Source organism: Octopus sinensis, linkage group LG18 (genome assembly GCF_006345805.1).
Source record: "Octopus sinensis linkage group LG18, ASM634580v1, whole genome shotgun sequence".
Classification (NCBI taxonomy): domain Eukaryota; kingdom Metazoa; phylum Mollusca; class Cephalopoda; order Octopoda; family Octopodidae; genus Octopus; species Octopus sinensis.
The window spans coordinates 39,456,436-39,481,469 of NC_043014.1; the positions used below are offsets into that span (position 1 = coordinate 39,456,436).

At 34.3% G+C, this 25,034-nt stretch overlaps 1 protein-coding gene across 3 annotated transcripts in view; it reads right to left on the reverse strand.

Annotated features, from left to right (window-relative positions):
* The window catches only part of LOC115221363 (monocarboxylate transporter 7), a 135,430-nt gene that overhangs the window by 1,454 nt on the left and 108,942 nt on the right, over nucleotides 1-25,034 (reverse strand). For all 3 annotated transcript variants that reach the window (XM_029791535.2, XM_036510899.1, XM_029791536.2), the window contains 3 exons: nucleotides 6,137-6,538; nucleotides 4,674-4,853; nucleotides 3,242-3,367 (listed from right to left, as the gene is read on the reverse strand). In XM_029791535.2, the coding sequence (XP_029647395.1) occupies nucleotides 3,242-3,367; nucleotides 4,674-4,853; nucleotides 6,137-6,538 (708 nt within the window). The remainder of the gene's footprint in view (nucleotides 1-3,241; nucleotides 3,368-4,673; nucleotides 4,854-6,136; nucleotides 6,539-25,034) is intronic.

The window sequence follows — 25,034 nt, forward strand, 5'->3', positions numbered from 1 at the left end:
GTTACTCATATAGTTAGTGAATATGGTATGATGGCACAGAAAGAATACAAGAAAAGATGTGATAACCTAAGGACGATAATCCACTGGAAGTTATGTAGAAAGCTAGGATTTGACCTTACTGATAAATGGTATAAACATGAACTTATTAAAGTGTCAGAAAGATTTTAACATTCAGACTGACAGATTAATAGAAGCTAGAAGGCCTCATTTAGTAGTAATAGGCAAAGAGAATAGAAAGTACCAGGTAATTGATTTGACAGTCCCAAATGATGAGAGGTATAGAGAAAATAGCAAAGTACCACGACCTAACCATTGAGTTATAGAGACTATGGAGAGTGCGGGTAAAATGTATCCCTATAGTTATAGGTGAATTAGGATAGAGGTATAAAACCTAGTTTAGTGCAGCTCCAGAAAACAGTATTATTAAGGACAGCTAAGATACTTAGGAAGGTAAATTCTTGTAGCCCAATTTTAGGAATTTTTTTCCAACAGTCTAATCTGTTGTACACAAATGCAATAATAAATTGCTTCAAATTTTGTCGCAAGGCCAGCTGTTTTGGGGGCAAAGGGTTAGTTGATTTCATCAATCCCAGTACTTGACTGATACTTTATTTTATCAACCCCAAAAGGATGACAACCAAAGTTGACTTTAGCAGGATTTGAACTCAGAATGTAAAAAGTTGGAAAAAATATCAAAATTATTTTTTCTTAACAATTCTGCCAGATCACCATTCTTATAATAAGAGTAATAGTAATAAAAATTCTTTTTACTGAAGGCACAAGACCTTAAGTTTTGGTGGTGGAGACTAGTCAATTACAATTGACTGTGGAGAGAGGAAAGGCAAAGTTGACCTCAACAGAACTTGAACTCAGAATGTGAGGACAGATGAAATACCTATTTCTTTACTACCCACAAGGGGCTAAACATAGAGAGGGCAAACAAGCACAGACAAACGGATTAAGTCGATTATATCAACCCCAGTGCGTAACTGGTACTTATTTAATCGACCCCGAAAGGATGAAAGGTAAAGTCAACCTCGACGGAATTTGAACTCAGAACATAACAGCAGACAAAATACCTATTTCTTTACTACCCACAAGGGGCTAAACACAGAGAGGACAAACAAGGACAGACAAACGGATTAAGTCGATTATATCGACCCCAGTGCGTAACTGGTACTTATTTAATCGACCCCAAAAGGATGAAAGGCAAAGTCGACCTCGGCGGAATTTGAACTCAGAAGGTAACGATGGGTGAAATGCCGCTGAGCATTTCGCCCGGTGTGCTAATGTTTCTGCCAGCTCACAGCCTTAACAGATAAAATACCACTAAGTATTTTTTGTCCAGCTTGCAAACAATACTGCCAACTTGCCACCTTAATAAAATCTTTTCTATGATAGAAACAAGACCGGAAGTTTTAAGGTAGGTGTTTAGTCAATTACATTGACCCTCCAATGCTCAAATGGTAATTGTCTTATTGATCCCGAAAAGATGAAAGGCAAAGTAGACCCTGGTGGAATTTGGACCCGGAATATAAAACAAGATGAAAAACCACTAAGCATTTTAGCCAGCATGCTAATGAGTCTGCAACTCACCACCTTTATAATAATAATAATAATAATAATAATAATAATAATTCTTGGAGGTTTGGACAATTCCCCTTCGGAAACATTGGTAGTTCGTTCGACATCCTTAAACAATCCTTATTCAAAGACCTTTTGAGCAGGATCGGCTACTCGACCAGAAGAAAATTCTAACTGGGCTCCACCTGCAAGGTCATGTGCTGTTTATCTTGTTATGATCACCATGGCACGCACATATGGTTGTGATGTATGTGCCTGGTGTACCCTTATCAGACGGGTAGTCATGATAGGTATGCTGGGCTTCGTATATTTTACCCCAGTGTCACTTTGATGGCATGCACTGCTCTCTCACTCAATAATAATAATAATAATAATAATCTTTTCTATTAAAGACACAAGGCCTGAAATTTGGGGGAAGGGGATTAGTCAATTGTACTGACCCCAGTGTTCAACTGGTACCTATTTTATTGACACTGAAAGAAAGAAAGGCAAAGTCAGCCTCGGTGGAATTTGAACTCAGAACAGTAAGACAGATGAAATGTCGCTAAGCATTTTGCCTAGCATGCTAAAACAATTCTTTCAGCTTCCTGCTTCATAGCGATATTGATTTCAAATTTTGACACAAGGCCAGCAATTTTAGGGGAAGGGATAAGTTGATACCATTAGACCCCAGTGCTTGACTGGTAGTTATTTTATTGATCCTGAAAGGATGAAAAGCAAAGCCAACCTGGGTAGAATTTGAATTCAGAATGTGCAGACAGATGAAATGTTACTAAGCATTTTGCCTGGTGTGCTAAGGATTCTACCAGTTTGCCACTTTATGATAATAATAATAATAATAATGCCTGGGACCCCCTTCGGTCACGACACTGACCATGGGATTGCACCTAGAAAGTTACCCTCCTAGTCACAAGTCTGGGCAAGGTGGTTTATGGAAGACCATCAGTCGTCCATGCATACCGGCCTCCCCTCCCCACGCCACCAGTGTTATCCAAGGGAAAGGCAAAGACCAACACAGCTTGGCACCAGTGATATTGCAACTCATTTCTACAGCTGAGTGAACTGGAGCAACATGAAATAAAGTATCTTAATCAAGAACACAACACGCAGCCCAGTCCGGGATTCGAGCTCACAACCTCACGATCGTAAGCTCGACGCTCTAACTACTGAAAATCTGATCTGACAGAGTTTCTACAGCTGGATGCTATTCCTAATGTCAACCACTCCGAGAGTGTAGTGGGTGTTTTTATGTGCCACCGGCACGGGGGCCAGTCATTCGGTACTGGCAACAGCCATGCTCAAATGGTGTTTTTTACATGCCACCTGCACAGGAGCCAGTCCAGCGGCAATGGCAATGACCTTGCTCGAATATTTTTTCACGTGCCAGTAAGGCGACACTGGTAACTATCATGCTTGAATGGTGCTTTTTACATGCCAATAATAATAATAATCATCATCATCGTCGTTTAACGTCCGTTCTCCATGCTAGCATGGGTTGGACGGTTCGACCGGGGTTCTGGGAAGCCAGAAGGCTGCACCAGGCTCCAGTCTAATTTGGCAATGTTTCTACAGCTGGATGCCCTTCCTAACGCCAACCACTCCGTGAGTAATAATAATAATAATAATAATAACAATAACAACAGCAACAACTACTTACCAGCCAAAGGTGGTCCAATGATGGTTGATATTCCTCTAACCAATGACAAGAGTCCGAAAGCATTTGTGAGCTTATCCAAACCCAAGAGATCACAGATGATAATGGAAGTTAATGATATAAAAGCAGCTAAAAAAGAGTAACAAAAAAAAAAAACACCCAGTAAATTGTTTGTTCATACATTTCAAAAATTACCTAATTGCCTAACCCTTAAATTACCTAACACTAACCCTTAACCCCTTTGTTACCATATTTCTGTTGATACACTGCCTTTAGTTCATTAATTTTGAAAATATTGAAGAATTTAGTAAAATAACTTCGTCATTAAGGTGTAAGAGTGGCTGTGTGGTAAATAGCTTGCTTAGGAACCACATGGTTCCAGGTTCAGTCCCACTGTGTAGCACCTTGGGCAAGTGTCTTCTACTAAAGCCTCGGGCCGACCAAAGCCTTGTGCGTGGATTTGGTAGACGAAAACTGAAAGAAGCCTGTCGTATATATGTATGTATGTATATATGTATGTATGTATGTATGTATGTATATATATATATAATATATATATATATATATATATATATATAATATATATATATATATATATTATATGTGCATATGTATGAGTTCATGCATGTGTATGTAAGTATATGCCTGTATGTGCATGTGCATGCAATGTAAGCAGTGTGTGCATATGTAGACATGTGAATGTGCAATGTATGTGTGTGTATGCATACGCATGTGTGCCCATTGGACATATGTGTGTTGTTTGAGCAAATTTGGACACACGCATGTTGCTTGAGCAAATCTCATTCTCACTGGATGGCCTTCCCACTGATAACCACTCAAATATATTGTAGGAGAACTATTTTTCCTGACAATTTGTAAGATAACAAATTATTGCAACTCACTCTGAACTCAAGACAATATAGGGATCATTTCGGTTTGAACGGCAGTTTTTTCTAGCAGTGTCATATGAAATTGTCACCCATAATTATGACCCTAGTATCGATCTATTGCATTTCAATCTATTTTAGAGTTAGGGTTAGTTAGGGTTAGGGTTAGTTAGGGTTAGGGTTAGGGGTGGGGGAAGGGTATCTTTTTTTCTTCACAAATGTAAATAAACCCAATCTGTTTCTTAAATGAGGGACATTTTCATATGGCAGAGAATGTTTTCAACTCAATAGGCATCATTGATTGGTTGAAATTGCAGAAATTGAAGAAAAAAACAACAAATATCTTAGAAACTATAGAATTTTCTCAATAAAGCCAAGAGAAAAAGATGTTTTATAAACACATTCTACCAGCATATGAAGTTTAAAAGTGTTTAGTTACATGGAAATTATTTTAAAAAACTGCCATTCAAACTGAAAAGATCCCAATATAGTCCCAAATTCAGGTACAATACTAAAAATAAAAGCAATTTTTTTTCTTTATTACTCACCTGCAAAGAGACCGAAAACACTCGCATAAATGCATAAAGTTGCATAATTGTTACAAAATAAACTGAGACAGGTTGCGATGCCCGTAACAAGCAGAGCAATATTATTGATCAATAAACTGTCTACTTTCCGAAGATCTGCAAGAAAACCAGTAACCACCCGACCAATGGTATTTGTAATACCTGAAAAAGAAAACACAGCGAAAATAGAATAAAGGTAGAATGAGGTAGGAAGACAAAAAGCGAAAATCATTTAGCCTCAGAGGAATTGGCAGCTGCTATAGACTTTTAGACTGGTGATGTTGATGTGGTGGACTGGGTAATGCTCATAGTCTTTTAAACTGGTGAGCTTTTGAACTCACTCTTGGCTATTATTTTTCCAATACTGAATATCAACTGCAACACAAACAGTACCTAAACTCCTGCATTAGGTTCACCAGTCTAAAATACTATGAATGCTACCTATTCCACCAAATCTAAATATCATTTAAAAAGAAAAAAAGGAAAAAAAAGACACTCATTTCTAGCTCCAGAACGATAAAACTATTCTCTTGCATATGGAACTATACATATTACATGCATAATCCCCTTGCAGAGGAAACTATAGCTCTTAAAATAAGAATGGTCTCCTTGCATAAGGGGTTGTAAATTTTAAGATAAGGATGATTGCCTTGCATGAGAAACTATTAAGTTGTCCGGAAAGTTCGTACCGATTTATAGTAGCTTCCCTTTTGACTTATTTTAGAACATGGTTGAGTCCATAAAATAGGATTTGACTACACCTCCATTTAGAGCACAGTTTAAGCTCTCTTTTCATAGAAGAAGGTTTATGTTCCTATAACCTGTGTTAATTCTGTAACCCTTTAAATTGAAAGATAAGAAAGTTCATTTTCGGCACTTGATGCTTTGGGAATCTGAAAAAAATTGCTGCAGCTCAGCTGGGATGTGTTACCCCACCCTCCACATTCACCAGATATTGCTCCTTCAGGATTTCCACTAATTCAGATCTCTGCAGAATAGTCTTAATGGTAAAATTTTCAATTGCTTGGATGACGTAAAAAGATACATGGATGAGATTTTTGCCATGAAACCACCTCAATTCTGGGAAGAGGGTATTTTCAAGTTAAAGGAAAGATGGAGATGCATTGTGCAACAAAATGGTTCATATTTGGTTGATTAAAAATGTAATGGCAAGTACTTATTGACCTTTTTCTTTCCTTTAAAAATCGGAACAAACTTTCCGAACAACCCAATACATATTTCAAAATAAGAAAAAAATGATTGTGCTTATAACAAATTTTTCTAAATATTCTACACACATCAAAGTTGTTCTATTTCTTCAATTCAAAAACTTTTATTAAAAATTGTATGCATAATTTCTTAGTTAACTAATAATTTCTAGATTAATTGATTAGATAAACCTGTTACTTGAAGAATCTTATTTTATGAAGCAAAATGAGACTTACCAATAATAGACAATAAAAAAGCAGCATTTGAAGGTTTAATGTTTAACTCTACAGTAGCTCGATCCCGAAGGAAGACAAAAGGAATAAAGTATCCAAGAAAAACTAGTATATTTCCAAGGCAAATTATTCCAAAAGCTGGATCAATTAATAATGAAAAATCTAACATTTCTCTTAAAGTATCTTTGGCAGTTTTTGGGATACAAATGAAATCCCAGAAAAGTGATGTCTTTTCAGCTGGAATCATTCCTGGGATAGTTGTGATGCTTGTGATGTATGAAGTCATGTCTGGCTGTGACTGAAACTGAGGTATATGTACAATGCTGCCACTGTAGAAAATATCTTTTCGGTAAAGGGGCCGAGCATAATCTTCCTTTGGTATGATCAATTCTTTGTTTGACCTCACTAAAAAAGATGAATTAAAAATAAAATAAGTAATTTGATGAACTATTAACAAAGTTCCTTACAATTAAACTATCACATGAAAATTCAAACAATGTAAAAAACTTAAAACAACAAAATGTAATCTTACTTTATTCTAATAGCACTTAACATAAAAATACTCATGCCAATTATTAGAAAATTTCTTTAATAATTTACGAATATATGTATAAATATTCTTATTCATTATCACATACAAATTTGAACATAGTAAAATTATATTCTAAAACTATGTACGCATTAATAAGACATAAATATATTTACTCAGAGTGAGTGAGACACATTTTGCAACACAGAAAATTCCAACAGTAATATGTAATCTGTAAAGCAAAACCTATTTTCTCATGGAAATTGAGGGAGAAAACAGGTTTGGCAGACTTACTGCTTCATGTACAAATTAGGGATTAATTCAGTCTACATTGAAGAAATTTGGTGAATGAAATCTTGAAAACTTTCGTTATATATATATATATATATATATATATATATATGTATAATATATATATATATATATATAGTAACATATATGTATATATAATGTATACATATATGTATATAAATATAATACATATATATATACATACAATATGTATGCATATATATATATATATACATATATGTACATATAATACATATACATTTATGCATACATATAGTACATATATAGATACATATAACATATTGTGGTCAATTGCTCAAGGTTTGGAGTAGATGAACAGCTGACAACTGATGAAGGGTTGTTCTATATATTACTAGTCTTGTTTTATATTGTTTCGCTCATTGTTCGCAAACCAAGTTTTTCATCGTAATTCATGTTTTTGTATTTCATGTTGTTTTGTTGTTTCATGTTTATTATGTTACATCCTGTACCCACATATGCATATATATTATTAAATAATAAATATTAGGGAGTATAACTCCAAACTACAGGGAAAAATTCAATTAGTATTAAATCAAATTTCACAATATAAATAATAATATATATAAATTAGAGAAAAACCACTATTATGAATTCAAACAATGATAGACATAAACCAAATCATAAAGAAAAAAAAATAAAAATTATAATATAAAATATATACTAGATCACAAAAAGTACAAAAATGAATAAACAATATATAATAGTAAAAGTACTTATTATATAACGTTGATTCATTATTTTGTCTTTTTAGGATCTAGATATGCCTTATAATATATTCTATTTTTTTCTATATGATTTGGTTTATGTCAATCATTGTTTGAATTAAATAATAGTGGTTTTCTATAATTTATATATATTAGATATAAAAATATATATATATATATTAATCAATATAAGGGTAGCAAAAAATTCAATAGAAATTTTTTCGCCACCAGCGGTCTAGTGAGAAAGAGAAAATAGTCACAGATTATATATATATAATTATATATATATATATATATATATAATATATATATAATATATATAATATATATATATATGTATACAATATATATATATATATGTATAGACATATATATATATATATATATATATATGTATACAATATATATATATATATATATGTTATTACATATATATATATATATATATAGTATATATAGTATATATGATATATATAGATATATATGTATATATATATGTATATAAATATATATATATACATACATATATGTATGCATATATATATATATATACATATATGTACATATACATACATATACATTTATGCATACATATATGTACATATATATATACATATACATATTGTTGTCAATTGCTCAAGGTTTGGAGTAGATGAACAGCTGACAACTGATGAAGGGTTGTTCTATATATTACTAGTCTTGTTTTCTATTTGTTTCGCTCATTGTTCGCAAACCAATGTTTTTCATCGTAATTCATGTTTTTGTATTTCATGTTGTTTTTGTGTTTCATGTTGTTTATATGTTTACATCCTGTACCCACATATGCATATATATATATACATAATAATAATATTAGGGAGTATAACTCCAAACTTACAGGGAAAAATTCAATTTAGTATTAAATCAAATTTCACAATATAAATATATAATATATATAAATTAGAGAAAAACCACTATTATGCAATTCAAACAATGATAGACATAAACCAAATCATAAAGAAAAAATAAAATATATTATAAAATATATAACTAGATCACAAAAAGTACAAAAATGAATAAACAATATATAATAAGTAAAAAGTACTTATTATATAACGTTTATTCATTATTTTGTACTTTTTAGGATCTAGATATGCCTTATAATATATTCTATTTTTTTCTATATGATTTGGTTTATGTCAATCATTGTTTGAATTAAATAATAGTGGTTTTTCTATAATTTATATATATTATATATATAAATATATATATATATATTAATCAATATAAGGGTAGCAAAAAATTCAATAGAAATTTTTTCGCCACCAGCGGTCTAGTGAGAAAGAGAAAATAGTCACAGATTATATATATATAATTTCAACAATATTAAGGAACGGCCCCGATAGGCCATTCGACCCACTAGAAAGAGCAGCCAAGACTCAAACCGCTAAATAGTAGTAATTCAGAAATCAAAGGTCCGATATGGTAATAATGGAATTTTTTAGAAATTTCTGTCGACCTTTTTTCGAGTAGCATGCGTATTGTGAAAAAATTATATGGTTAATGGACAATATGTCCAATTTTTCGGCATATTTGGCATTAGAATTTTTTTCCTTTGCCCTCATTTATGAATTGTTTATAAATTTAACCGTTAAAGGTATTTTTTAATATGCTGGCCATTGATGAAAGTTTTTCGAGAAAATATTTCTTTTCGAAAAGAATTTTATCCTCACATTTGATATAAATTTAAGCGTTCACTTCCGAACTAACTAACTCACTCTGTGAGAGCCTCAGTTCAAATCGCACGTGCCTCGAATGGGCTGGAGTATTTCTATTTTGGATGTATTTGGGGTACTTAGTTGTGCCCATGACTTAGTATTTGCTTCTTCCATGGGTATGAGTAAGTATCTCATTTATTTCTTTTGCCACATGTATCACTGACGAAGAGAGGGCTCTTAGTAGCTAACTCTGAAATCAGTCTCTGATATGGTATAATGGAATTTTTTAGAAATTTCTGTCGACCTTTTTTCGAGTAGCGTGCGTATTGTGAAAAAATTATATGGTTAATGGACAATATGTCCAATTTTTCGGCATATTTGGCATTAGAATTTTTTTCATTTGCCCTCATTATGAATTGTTATAAATTTAACCGTTAAAGGTATTTTTTAATATGCTGGCCTTTGATGAAATTTTTTCGAGAAAATATTTTTTTTCGAAAAGAATTTTATCCTCACATTTGATATATATATGTATATATATATATACACACATTTATTTATATATATATATGTATATATATATATACACACATGTATTTATATATATATATATATATATATATATATATGTTATATATATATATACACACATTTATTTATATATATTATATATGTATATTATATAATACACACATTTATTTATATATATATATACACATTTATTTATATATATATACACACATTTATTTATATATATTATATAATATATATATGTATATATATACACACATATTTATATATATATATATAATATATACACACATTTATTTATATATATAGATATATATATATATATATATCTATATATTATATATGTGTGTGTATATATATATATATATACACCACATTTATATATATATGTATATATATATATACACACATTATATATATATATATATATATAAATACACATTTATATATATAACATCATCCTTGTATACGACTGGCATATTATGTTGGCAAATAAACTTTAGTATTTGGTACTGTTACTGCATATCTTTCATTCAAAGATTTAAAACAAGTTGTTTTTCTCTTTACAAGATCAGCAACTGTGTGCCACTTAAAAAATATATAGCATTTGCAAGTGAAGTCCCCATCACTAGCTGGTGATTGTCTTTCACTGAGGACAGGTAACTCAGAAACCTAGGTCTGTGAGTATCACATAAGGTTAGTGATGGGAGCGATGACCTCCCTTGCATACACTATATGGGCACAAACTCTGTGTCGGTAGCGAACTGGAAAAGTTGTTTTCCCAGGCCTAAAAGACAGTAACATCATAGAGGACTGCCACATTATGCTGGCAAATAAACTTTACTATGTGTGTGTGTGTATATATATGTGTGAATATGTACACATATATATACATGTATATATATATACATGTGTATATATATATATATATACACACACATACATATGTACATATATACACACACATATATACATACATATGAACGACCTCGTGTGTACCGTTGGCGATGATTTTTGTTCCTCTGTCTTCCCTTCTCTGGATTTTTCCATCTCCTATGTTTCCGATGAAGAGCTCTGCTCGAAACGTTAAACCCTCCTTTCCTGAGCGTCCAATAATACTATATTTGTTCCACATACTCACGTTGTTGTGTTTTTTGTGCTTTCTTGTTTGGATTAACTTTATATACATATATACATATATACACACATATACATACAAACATATATGTATATATTATATATATATATATATATATACATATAACATATATATATATATATACATACATATATATAAATATGTACATATATATACATATGTATGTATGTATATCTACATATGTATATACACAACACACATATACATATGTCCATATATATATATATAATATATATATATATATATATTCCAGATTTTATACAAAAGTCCACAATGAAAATTCACTTTAATCCCAATTTGAACATGATGCAATAAGGCAGCTTTACTATTGCAAACGTATCACTCTATTAGCTTAAACTATCAATACTTTAAACTACGGAGAGTCTCATAAATATTCAATGTTTGTAATATTACTAACAATGAGCATTTAAATACAGTACAATTATACACGATATAGACTTATATAATATTTATATGTTGCATCTATAATTATATCAATGATAATTATTAGTTCTTGAATTGTTTCAGACTTATTCACTTAAAATTTCAACATCAACACTTATCTAAGACATGTTTAATTCTAATTAAGAATATATTCAAATTATCTATACATTTTTTAAAGAAATTCAATTCTATAATTCTACAATGAAAATGTTAAAAAAAAAAAAAGTCAAGACAGTTTTTAGAAGCATATTTATTTCCAATATTTAAAAGAACGACACATGATATAGGTCAAAACAATTGGTAAAACTTTAAGTAAAATATATTTTAATCTAAGCTACCAAAGAATTAAGTTATTGCCTATACTGTTCACTAGATACTATTAATAAAGACTAAGAACAACTAAGAAAATATTCTAAAAACCTTAACACACACACATTCTTTCTATATCTCGCTCTCTCCGTCACACACTCATATGTATACACTATTCCCCATCATGTTACTGCACAGTGTCTGTACATGCTATTATATTAGGAATCAAAAACTTTTATGAAGCTGAAGCATTAAAGAATAATCATGCACCCCATTATATGGTCATGCTGTCCCAGCACATACTAACATATAATGAGATTTCTAAGTGTTTTTGCAGAAAAGGAAGTATTGTTTAGGCTTATTTCATGTACAGAGTGTTCCCAGCTGAAACCCACCTCTAGCTTTAGAAATATTCTCACATTACAGCTAGGACAGGGGAATCCATAATAGTACAGCTAGGACAGGGGAATCCATAATAGTACAGCTAGGACAGGGGAATCCATAATAGTACAGCTAGGACAGGGGAATCCATAATAGTACAGCTAGGACAGGGGAATCCATAATAGTACAGCTAGGACAGGGGAATCCATAATAGTACAGCTAGGACAGGGGAATCCATAATAGTACAGCTAGGACAGTGGAATCCATAATAGTACAGCTAGGACAGGGGAATCCATAATAGTACAGCTAGGACAGGGGAATCCATAATAGTACAGCGAGGACAGGGGAATCCATAATAGTACAGCTAGGACAGGGGAATCCATAATAGTACAGCTAGGTCAGGGGAATCCAGAATAGTACAGCTAGGACAGGGGAATCCAGAATAGTACAGCTAGGACAGGGGAATCCATAATAGTACAGCTAGGACAGGGGAATCCATAATAGTACAGCGAGGACAGGGGAATCCATAATAGTACAGCTAGGACAGGGAAATCCATAATAGTACAGCTAGGACAGGGGAATCCATAATAGTACAGCTAGGACAGGGGAATCCATAATAGATAATAATTTTAAGGAGGTAACAATTTTGGATCTGGGTGTTTAAGTTCCTATATGCTCAGGACCCTGAAACGATGGAGGGGGAGGGGACTCAAACATAAGGGCTGCTCTGATGAGAACACATTTTAGCTACACTACAGCACATTGCTATATGAGCACCATAAGCATTTTAACAAAGATATATACTAATTTTTTTCTTTTACTCAGTTCAGTTATTTAACTGCAGCCATGCCGGAGCACTGCCTTGAAGAGTTTTAGTCGAAGATATCGATCCCAGGACTTATTTTTTGAAGCCTAGTACTTATTCTATCAGTCTTTTTTGCTGAACCACTAAATTACAGAGATGTAGATACACCAACACCAGTTGTTAAATGGGGGTGGGCAACAAACACAGACACACATAGATATACACATACACATGTATGTGTATATATATATATATATATATTTATATATATATATATACTCTTTTTACTCTTTTATTTGTTTCAGTCATTTGACTGCAGCCATGCTGGAGCACCGCCTTTTAGTCAAGCAAATTGACCCCAAGACTTATTTTTTGTAAGCCTAGTACTTATTCTATCGGTCTCTTTTGCCGAACCGCTAAGTAACGGGGACGTAAACATACCAGCATCAGTTGTCAAGTGATGTGGGGGGACAAACACAGACACACAAACATATATATATATTATATAATATATATATATATATATATATATATATATATATATATATATACACACATACAATGGGCTTCTTACAGTTTCTGTCCACCAAATCTACTCACAAGGCTTTGGTTGGCCTGAGGCTATAGTAGAAGACACTTGCCCAATGTGTCATACAGTGGGATCGAACCTGCAAACACGTCGTTGGTAAGCAAGATTCTTATTGCACTGCCATGCCTGCGCCAGAAATGTCCACAAGCAGGTGAATGGGGTTCACAGAAACCCATCCAATACGTCCCAAGATATTCATGAATTACTATTAACTAACTCACAGTATATATTTCTTTACTACCTACAAGGGGCTAAAAAAAAGGGGGACAAACAAGGACAGACAAAGGGATTAAGTCGATTACATCGACTCCAGTGCGTAACTGGTACTTAATTTATCGACCCCGAAATGATGAAAAGCAAAGTAGACCTCGGCAGAATTTGAACTAGAACGTAATGGCAGACGAAATACGTCTATGCATTTCGCCCGATGTGAGTCCCACCTACCACAAAGGCACGCTTCAATTACAAACGCCCATCGACTGCTTTTCGACCATGAAGTTTGGTCTCAATAGAAGTAATAACTCTACTCTGAAGGCAAATCCAAACTTTCATTGGTTAGCATGGCTGACAGCTGCCCCATACGAAAATTAGCATTTAGCACCGTATATAATTGGTATATTTGTGTAGCGTTTATACATTCTTCAATCTAATTGTTATTCATTTTATCACTCGTTTGTTCATTAATTCAGTTTTAATTGCTTATTCATTTTAATTACTTATAGGTCAATTGATCCGATTGGGCATAAAAAAACGTATGCAAATACATATTGTATATATGTATTGTATATATATATGTACGTATGTGTAAGTATTAGGATGCACAAACATACATACATATATATATGGATACAGAATTATATATATATATATATGTGTGTGTTCTTATATATATATATATATATATGATAAACGTGCATACAAAAAAATGAAGTGGACAGACGTATACATGAGCTCATAGAAATTTTCTCCAGTCCATTAAGAGTTACCTCTCTTTATTAAGAGAACGACCACATATTTGCTGTCAGCCATCTTTTTGTCATCCAGAGCGAGATGTTTGAAAGACTAGGATTTTCCTGTCTAGCAAAACTCGTTTGTTCATTAATGCCCAACAAACCCACTTATACACATATTCACACACACCCCTAAATTATGGGGACGTAAACAAACCAACACTAGTTGTGAGACAGTGGGGGTTGGGGAAACAAACACACATATACACATATACTCTTTTACTGGTTTCAGTCATTTGACTGCGGCCATGCTGGAGCACCGCCTTTAGTCGAGGAAATCGACCCCCCCCCCAGGACTTATTCTTTGTAAGCCTAGTACTTATTCCATCGGTCTCTTTTGCCGAACCGCTAAGTTACGGGGACGTAAACACACCAGCATCGGTTGTCAAACGATGTTGGGGGGACAAACACAGACACACAAACACACACACACACATATATATATACATATATACGACGGGCTTCTTTCAGTTTCCGTCTACCAAATCCACTCACAAGGCTTTGGGCGGCTCGAGGCTATAGTAGAAGACACTTGCCCAAGGTGCCACGCAGTGGGACTGAACCCGGAACCATGTGGTTGGTAAGCAAGCTACTTACCTCACACAGCCACTCCTGCGCCTATGTGGAGTGTTCAGGATGAATTTGACAATTTTTTGTCTCTTTTTTTTTCTGGAATAGCTTGATGTATTGGGGACCAGCCAACGGCTTTGGAGAGCATAAAGGTTCAAGTTGCAGTTGAGAAAAAGTTAGCTGACATGGAGGACTGGAAGTCATCAAAATATTGGAAAAGAGTTACCTGTATCATAATGATTCAAGCCAGGTATCAAAAAGGTTTCTTTTATGCAAACTGTCAAACTTAGGTGGAAAAACCTGTATGATAGTGTTCTTTCAGTTTCCCCTATATCAAATCTATTCACAAGAATTTGGTCAGTCCAGAGCTATAATAGAAGACACTTGCCCAAGGTGCTGCACAGTGGGTCTGATCCCAAAACCACATTTAAGAAGATAGCTTCTTATCCACATAACTATGGCTGCACCTACATATATACATATACACACACATAAATTTTCATTATTGTCATCATTTTTTACTTTTTACTTGTTTCAGTCATGTGACTGTGGCCATGCTGGAGCACCGCCTTTAGTTGAGCAAATCGACCCTGGGACTTATTCTTTGTAAGCCTAGTACTTATTCTATCAGACTCTTTTGCCGAACTGCTAAGTTACGGGGACGTAAACACACCAGCATCGGTTGTCAAGAGATGTTGGCTGGACAAACACAGACACACTGACATATGCACACACATACATATATATATATATATATATATATATATATACATATATAGGACGGGCTTCTTTCAGTTTCTGTCTATCAAATCCACTCACAAGGCTTTGGTCGGCCCGAGGCTATAGTAGAAAACACTTGCCCAAGATGCCACACAGTGGGACTTGAACCCGGAACCATGTGGTTGGTAAGCAAGCTACTTACCACACAGCCACTCCTACGCCTATTTTTATGTATGCTTTCCAAGATGAAATGGGGTGGACGTTTTGACAGTATCCAACAGTTCAGAACACTACACCTTGTTCCAGTCTCTCAGTGTTGACATTGTTGCTATGGCTGGATGCCCTTCCTAATGCCAACCCCTTTACAGAATGTACAAGCACAACGCATAATACCCATAATGTGTATACATACATGCATACATACATACATATTCTTTTATTCTTTCCTTTACTTGTTTCAGTCATTTGACTGTGGCCATGCTAGAGCACTGCCTGTATAAACAATGTATTTGTTGTTAATTAATCTGTTAATTAATCGAAAAATACAAAACATTTACTAATGGTGAGATTCTAATTCTTTTAGTTCAATCAAATTTATTAGTGGTTTTGTGTTGACAGGGACTTCAAGTTTAACAGTTTAAGACTTTGCTTTAACTGCTTGTTCAACCAGTTGATCAAGCAGCTTAGGCAAAATTTAAGTCCCTGTCCAGTTAAGGGTGAAAGCAGTTAAGGTAAACATTTATGTTATTGAGTCTCTGTCCAACCCATTCTAGCACGGGAAAGTTAACATCAACAAATTAACTAGTAATGGAATCATGAAGAGTTACAAAGTTATATATGATACAAGGTCTGATCAATAAGTATCTGGAATGGTGCCATAGTGACGAAGCTGAAGCACACAGAGTAAAGCTGTTTGGTAAAAATTGACTTTGAACTCTGCTGTGCATGTACACTAAGTTTTAATGTTCTAGCTCATACTGTTTACGGCAATACTTCAAAGGAAGGTGTGTAGCATGTGATCGTTGCATTGTCCATGACAGAGAAAGTTGTCAAGGTGATACCTGCTCAGAGGCCTACGCAAAGTTGCAGAAAGTGTATGGAGTGGATTGTATGAGCCACACACAAGTGTACGTGTGGTTCAGACATTCCCAAGATGGCTGACAAAATGTTGATACTGACAAACATTCTGGGAGACCTGCAACCAACAGAACTGAGAAAAACATCACAGAGGTGCATGCAGCTGTGAGGGTAAATCATCGAATCACCATTTGCCAGCTATCAGAGGATGTGCAGATTACAGTTCAGTTCAGTCCATTATCACTGAAGATTTGAGTATGAGACGCGTGTCTGCCACGTTTGTGCCAAAACTGCTTTCAGCTGACCATAAATACACTCAGGTTTCAGTTGCACATGATCTTGATTGTGTTGAGAATGACGAAAATTTTTGAAACCTTTGTGTATGCTTCTGAGCAGGTATCACCAAGCTTTTGGCAAAATTTGATGCAGATTCTCTGCTCATCTGTCTCTGTCATGGTCAATGCAATAATCACACACTACATACCTTCCTTCCAAGCATTGCTGTAAACAGCAGAAGTGAGCTAGAACGTTAAGACTTAGTGTGCATGCACAGCAGAGTTTAATGTCAATATGTGCCAAGCAGCTTCACTCTGTGCCTTAGTTTCATTACTATGGCAACAGTCTGGATACTTATTGATCAGGCCACATACTTCTGCAACCTAGGGTCACTAACACAATCCCACTGTTTTTCTAAATAAACTGTACTATTATTAGGAAATAAATGAAAAGTGAATATTATAGTGCTTTGTGTGTTTGTGTGTGTGAGTATATGTTTTCATTTATTTTGTTTTATGTGTTCCAGCCCAAAGGCTCAGGCCATGTTGGAGCATTGCCACTTTAGAAAAATATAGAATGCTTCATGAATTTGCATGTCATCCTTGTGTGTGTGTGTGTGTATGTGTGTGTGTGTGTATGTGTTCTTCATTAGTTAAAATAACTCTCAGTACAATTATCTATGTTTCGACACAATCTCAGTTCAAGTCATTTGCCTAATGATGTACAACTCACATATTTTATTTTAAATATTTCTAAATTAAAAATAGAAAGAATTTAGAAAATTTTTTTTAAATATCAAATCTAAATATATCTGTCTGTTAACAAAATATTGTTGTGATACACATAGCTCCTACTTTACTGAAGAGAGAGAGAGAGAGAGACAATATAATGGTAACTCATCTATTTTATACTTGTTTTTGCAGTCATTTGACTGTGGCCGTGCTGGGGCAATCCTTTAAAGAGTTGAGTCAAAACAAATTGACCTCAGTACTTATTTTCGAAGTTTGGTACTTATTCTATGAGCCCAACTGCTAAGTTACAAGGACATAAACAAACCTACACTGATTACCAAGTGGTAGAGATGGGCGAGGGGCAGACAAACACAAGCACACACATGATGGGCTTCTACACTGTTTCTACTTGCCAAGTTCACTTACTAGGTACTGGTTGTCCCAGGGCTATAGTAAAAGACACTTGCCCAACCCCAAATCCCATGACTGAAAAGTGAACTTAACCACACCACCACGCCCATGCATGCATCATAAACTTATTAAGTTCTTAATTAAAATTTTTTTTTTAATTGAAAGAGGTCAGTGCCCACAGTACCCTTGACCTTTGACTTGACAGAGCCCCCGAGACTAGTACAGGTGAAGGAGAAAGTATCCTCAAACCAGACATTTGGCCTGAAGTCATGCAACAGAGGAAAGTCTGCTAAAGGTATCCAAAGTGCCAAGTTTAACAGCATGTTAAATAAAACAGTGTGATAGATTGAGTCCACAACCAAAGTTCCTTCTAGTTTTTCTTTTTTTTTTTTTGCAAAGGATCATTATCATCATCATAATTTTCCATGTCCATTTTCCATGCTGGCATGAGTTGGATGATTTGATAGGAGCTGGCCAGCCGGAGTTGCACCAGGCTTCAATTGTCTCTTTTGTCATTGCTCCTACAGCCAGATGCCCTTCCTAACATCAACCTCTCTACAAAGTACACTAAGTGCTTTTTATGAGGCACCAGCATGGATATTTTATATGTGGCACTGGCACAGGTGATCTTTATGTGGTAATGGCATGGCATGGGTGCTTTTTATGTAGCACTGGCATTGGTACTTTTACATGGCACCAACACAAGAGTTTTTTTGTTTTTTTTGTGGAACCAGTATGGGTTCCATTTATGCGGCACCAGCATGGCTGAACACAAAAATTCACTTCATTTCAAACTTTGGGGCTTCTTTTTTTTATTGCAATTTTGAGTTTTTTTTTATTGATGCAAGTAACTATCAATCAAGTTTCTTCAGTTAAAAATTTTGATTTCATCTCGGAAACCTTATATACACTTTTACACTTTTACTTGTTTCAGTCATTTGACTGGGGCCATGCTGGAGCACCACCTTTAGTTGACCAAATCGACCCCGGGACTTATTCTTTGTAAGCCTAGTACTTATTCTATCAGTCTCTTTTGCCGAACCGCTAAGTTACGGGGACCTAAACAAGCGATGTTGGGGAAACAAACGCAGACACACAAACATATGTATATACACATATATACGATAGGCTTCTTTCAGTTTCTATCAACCAAATCCACTCACAAGGCTTTGATCGGCCCGAGGCTATAGTAAAAGGTGTCACGCAGCAGGATTGAACCTCAAACCATGTGGTTGGTAAGCAAGCTACTTTACTACACAGCCACTCCTGTGCACATATTCTTTCCTTGTGCTTTAGATGTAAAACATGTGTGCATGCACACAGTTTAGAGAGAACACTGTCTACTGCTCATGCAGACCATTATGGGATTTAAACATAGAACGGAAAGAATTGAAATCCTGCAAATCATCTGGTCCAATGTTCTTACATCATCTTCGTTGTTCTAATATCCATTTTTCCATACTTGTATAGATCAGGCGCAGTTTATTGAGACAGTTTCTTTTTTGTAGTTAGATGTCCTTCTTGTTGCTAACACTGACCTCTTTCCAAGTAAGGTAATATTTTCCTGTAGCCAGACATGTTTCTGCAGAATATTGGAAATGACTGGACACCACTTGCGTGACAGTGACACTCATTTACAGCTATGATGCAATGTCAAGACAAGTAAAACACACACACACACACATACACAAGATATATGAAGGTTTCCTTTCAAAATCCACCTACCATAAGGTTTTGGTTAGCCTGGAGTAAAACAACAGTAGACATTTGCCCAAGGTTGCCATGCAGTGGGACTGAACCCAAAACCATCTGGTTGGGAAGCAAACTTCTTAACCACAGAGCCATTGCCAGCACCAATCTCATAATTCTTACAGCTCTACCAATTCACCTTGCAGGGTTGGTATTTTTTTTTATCAATACAGAAAGGATGAAAAGCAAAGCTAACCTCAGCAGGATTTGAACTCAAAATGCAGAGAGCTGAAACAAAAACTGCAAAGCAATCTTTTCTGTTCAGTGTGCTAAAAACTCTGCCAAATCATTGATTTGCTGTATATTTGAAGGATAGGATTGGATTGCCTATGTTTAGTCCACTGCAGGACGAAGGCCTCAGCATATTCTCTCCACCAACCATAGTCTGATGTGGAGGCTGGGAATTTGAGCTTAAGGTCATGTTGGTTTGATGAGCCTACTCTTCCACACTGGTTCACCACGGCTTGGCAGACGGATGCAGTTTTTATTTTTATACTCATACCTAGGAGTAGTTAAGTTGATTACATTGACCCCAGTATTCAACTGGTACTTATTTTATCAACCCCAGAAGGATGACAGGCTAAGTCAACCTCAGGAGAATTTGAACTCAGAATGTAAAGACAGATGAAATACCTCTTAGCATTTCACCCGGTGTGCTAACAATTTTTTTCTACTCTAGGCAAAAGGCCCAAAATTTGGTGGGAGGAGGCCAGTTGATTAGATTGAACTCAGTATGCAACTGGTACTTACTTTACTGACCCCAAAAGATGAAAGATAAAGTTGACCTCGGTGGAATTTGAACTCAGAACGTAAAGACAGATAAAATACCTCTTAGCATTTCACCCGGTGTGCTAACGATTGTTTTCTACTCTAGGCACAAGGCCCAAAATTTTGGGGTAGGAGGCCAGTTGATTAGATTGAACCCAGTATGCAACTGGTACTTACTTTATCAACCCCAAAGGGATGAAAGGCAAAGTCGACCGTGGCAGAATTTGAACTCAGAACACACAGACAGATGAACTACCGCTAAGCATTTTGCCCAGCATGCTAACATTTCTGCCAGCTTGCCACCTTATTTATTTGACATCTCATTTAATTATTATGCTTTTAAATTTAAGAACTGATTATATAAGTGCTGGTGTAGCTGAGTGGTTAGAAGCTTGCTTCTTAACCATGTATTCTTGAGTTCAGTCCCACTGTATGGTACCTTTGGCAAGTGTCTTCTACTGTATCCCTAAACTGACCAAATCCTTGAGTGGATTTGGTAGATGGAAACTGAAAGAAGCCCAACATTGTGTGTGTGTGTGTGTGTGTGTGTGTGTGTGTGAGTGTGTGGTGTGTACCCCTTATCTTAACATCACAGGATGGTTGTAAACGAGCATCACCATCATACAAGCGATGTAGTGCATTTCCATTCTTCTTTGGAAGTCACGTTTGGCCAGGGGAAGTTTTACCTTGCTTGGGAACAGTTGAGGGTTGGTGAGAGGAAAGGTATCCAGCTGTAGAAAATCTGCCCCAATAAACTCCATTTGATCCATGCAAGCATAGGAAAATGGATATTAAACAATGAGGATGATTCACATTTTTAGTTGTGTCTGCCCTTGTATTTGGGTGCTTGTACATTTTAGTGTATGAGTATTTAATATCATATACTACATTACTACATTATGTTAATGGGTAGGTTTATTTTCATGCAGCTATATTTATGTATGTATATTATATTATATTATATATATATATGTATATATATATATATATTATATATATATATATATATATATATATATAATATATATATAATGTCCAACCCATGCTAGCATGGAAAATGGACGCTAAATGAATATATAATATATATACCCATACACATTGTCAAATTGGAGTGCTGTGACTATTGGGAAGGAACAAACAAAACATGGGTTAAATTGAATTAAAACTGAGTATATATTAAAAACAAAAAAAAACAACAAAAAGTAGAATGTCAAAACAAATAGGGGAAAGCAAAAAACATAACATAAAAGCAACATTCAAAAACAGAATGAAAAAAAATAGATAAATCTCAAGGGATAATGAAAATTAAACTACATCAAGCAAACAGTACTACAGTGGTAACTATATGATATTATATATATATATATATATATATATATATGTATATATATATATAATACTACAGAGTAAAAAAAATTTAACAAGCAAAAACAAACAACCTACAAAACTAAAATAAAATCACTGTGTTAGATACACCATAAGCAATATTATTTAGGATTACAGCATGACAGATTACATTTCAGTTTTTAATCCAAGAATAAATTTGGAGAAGCAAATGAAAAGGCAAGAAGCTAAGCAAGCTAAAAATTGAAAATGAAAAAGTTTCAAAAGGGAATGATATTTTCTTTTTCGTACCACATATGTTAAAATTAAAATAAAGTCTGGTTACACGCAATTGAAGAAAAGTTTAAATTAAGATAGTCATCTATGTCTCATACTTAATGTAATATTACAGTAACTAGTGTATCATGAATGTGTATGCATTAAGTATGATACATAGATGGCTATTTTAAAATAAAATAATTTTTTTTGTTTTTGTTTTTTTTAATAAATATTTCTGAGTGCTCAATGCTATTAGGGCTGAGCTTTTGCTTACCCATTTTTCTATTCCATAAATAGTAATAAATAATCTTTAGTCGTTGTATAGAACTTTGTATTTGATACTGTGTTCGTTGATTGAAATCTATTAATGCAGTTTGTGAAATACTTGAGAGAATATTTGTCAATCATCACTGCTACAAGAACTATTGCATATCAGAATAGAATTTCATCCTTATTTCAGTTGATGCCAAAAATGATGCCCCTACTGTTGTAACTAGATTATATATATATATCTATAATTAATATGAAATAAAATGAAATAGAGAAAAAATATAAATTGATGGGAATTTAATTCTCTATAATAAAACCATACCCTTAAAAATATTTTATGATGCACACACCTATATAGATATACATATATGTCACCATATTTCATTCCATAATGACCACCTCTGAAGAGTGCAGGGTTACATAATCGCACTGTTATCTTACATTCCGTTGAACCCTTTGTGTGAAACTGATTGGTAAGATCGGCCATTATGGATATATAGTACTGTACACTTCAATTAATATATTTATATATATACATACATTCATACATACATACACATATGCATGCATACAGACATTCAAGTATGCATATGTATACAGTCAAATATCCATACACACACACACATACATTCTTGAATGCTGTCAACTGACTTTTGTGTTTATGACTACCTTTTCTGCTCCCTCTTCTTTTCTTTCTAAAATGTAGAGCTTTAAAGGGTTGCACCCCACAGTGATAAAGATATACACAGTATCACAAGATCGTGACTCCACATACCACGACACCAACAGCTCTTCAACAGAAGATGCTGCTACTTGGATGGAGTTAGCAGCTCTACAGATGTGAAACTTTCTTTCTAAATCAATAAGGAAGAAAACACAAGTACAAACATGCATATACATACATACACACATGTCTGTACATCTAGTAAAGTAATTTAACAGAGAAAAATATAAACGATATTTCTGTAAGAGAGTACATAGATAGGTTTCAACACAAGGAGCACTTGTGGAAAATTCTTATCAAAAACTCCTATTGTGTTCTAACATAACACACATGATATAAGGTCTTTAGGATACAAAAGCAAGTAAATTACTAAAGAAAAAAAATGAAGAATATTTATACAAAACAGCTCTGAAACTTACAGCTCTATTAAATCAATTATATCTGTAAGTAATGGTGGACTCAGCTACCTTATGGAATGTCTTAGAGTTAGTCATGAAAAATAAGAAAAGCTGCAGCTCTCAGCCAAAGAAAGTTACCAGCTGACATGCACTTTGCAAATGCAATCTGAAAGCGGAACAGAAAAAGTATACAAGACACTTCTAAGTTCAATGAGAAACTTCACTTGAAGGGTTTTGTTCCATTGTTAGCAAGAAAGAATTGAAAACACACACACACACTATATATATATATATATATTTATAAATAAGGGCTAAAGAAAAATTTTCTTTGCCAATATGCTGAAAAATAGACGGTAGATCATCTAACCACATAATATTCACTTATATTATTACACTACATGTTGAAACAAAGAAAGCAAGTTAACAGAAATTCATAAAACTATAGTTATCTCCAAATCGATTCTGATTTCTGGATTAATCCAAAAAGGATTCTTCCTTCATCAACAAGGAACACAAAATGAAAATAGATAAAATACTTAGACATACCCACGGGAAAGCAGATGCCATGTCATGAATACATTTAAACACCCAAAATATATCCAAATAGAAATTCCGTAGCAAACCTTGACACAAGTGTAGTCAGTCAGGAAACACAAGTGGTGAACTAGTCTCTAAGTGAATGAGAATTAATTTACTTCTAATCATCATCATCATCATCGTTTAATGTTCACTTTCCATGCTAGCATGGGTTGGACGATTTTGACTGAGGGCTGGCAAGCCAGATGGCTGCACCAGGCTCCAACTGCACAGATGCTTTTACATGGCACCACATAGGTGCTTTTACGTGGCACCCCCACAAGTGCTTTACACAACCAGAAAGATTGGCCTTAACACATCTGCTGTGGGGTATGAGTCTTCTTGAGTATGGTCAGGTATCTCAGTCCATTGTCATCTTCAGTACTTCATCCTATGTTTTCTGGATCTCCCACTTCCATGTGTTCCATCCTATTTGAGAGATCAGCTCTTCTTTATGGAGCTGTTGGCATCCATCCATATTGCAAGAAAACATCCATAAACTAGAAACCCCTAAACTAGACTTAACCTTACAAAAATT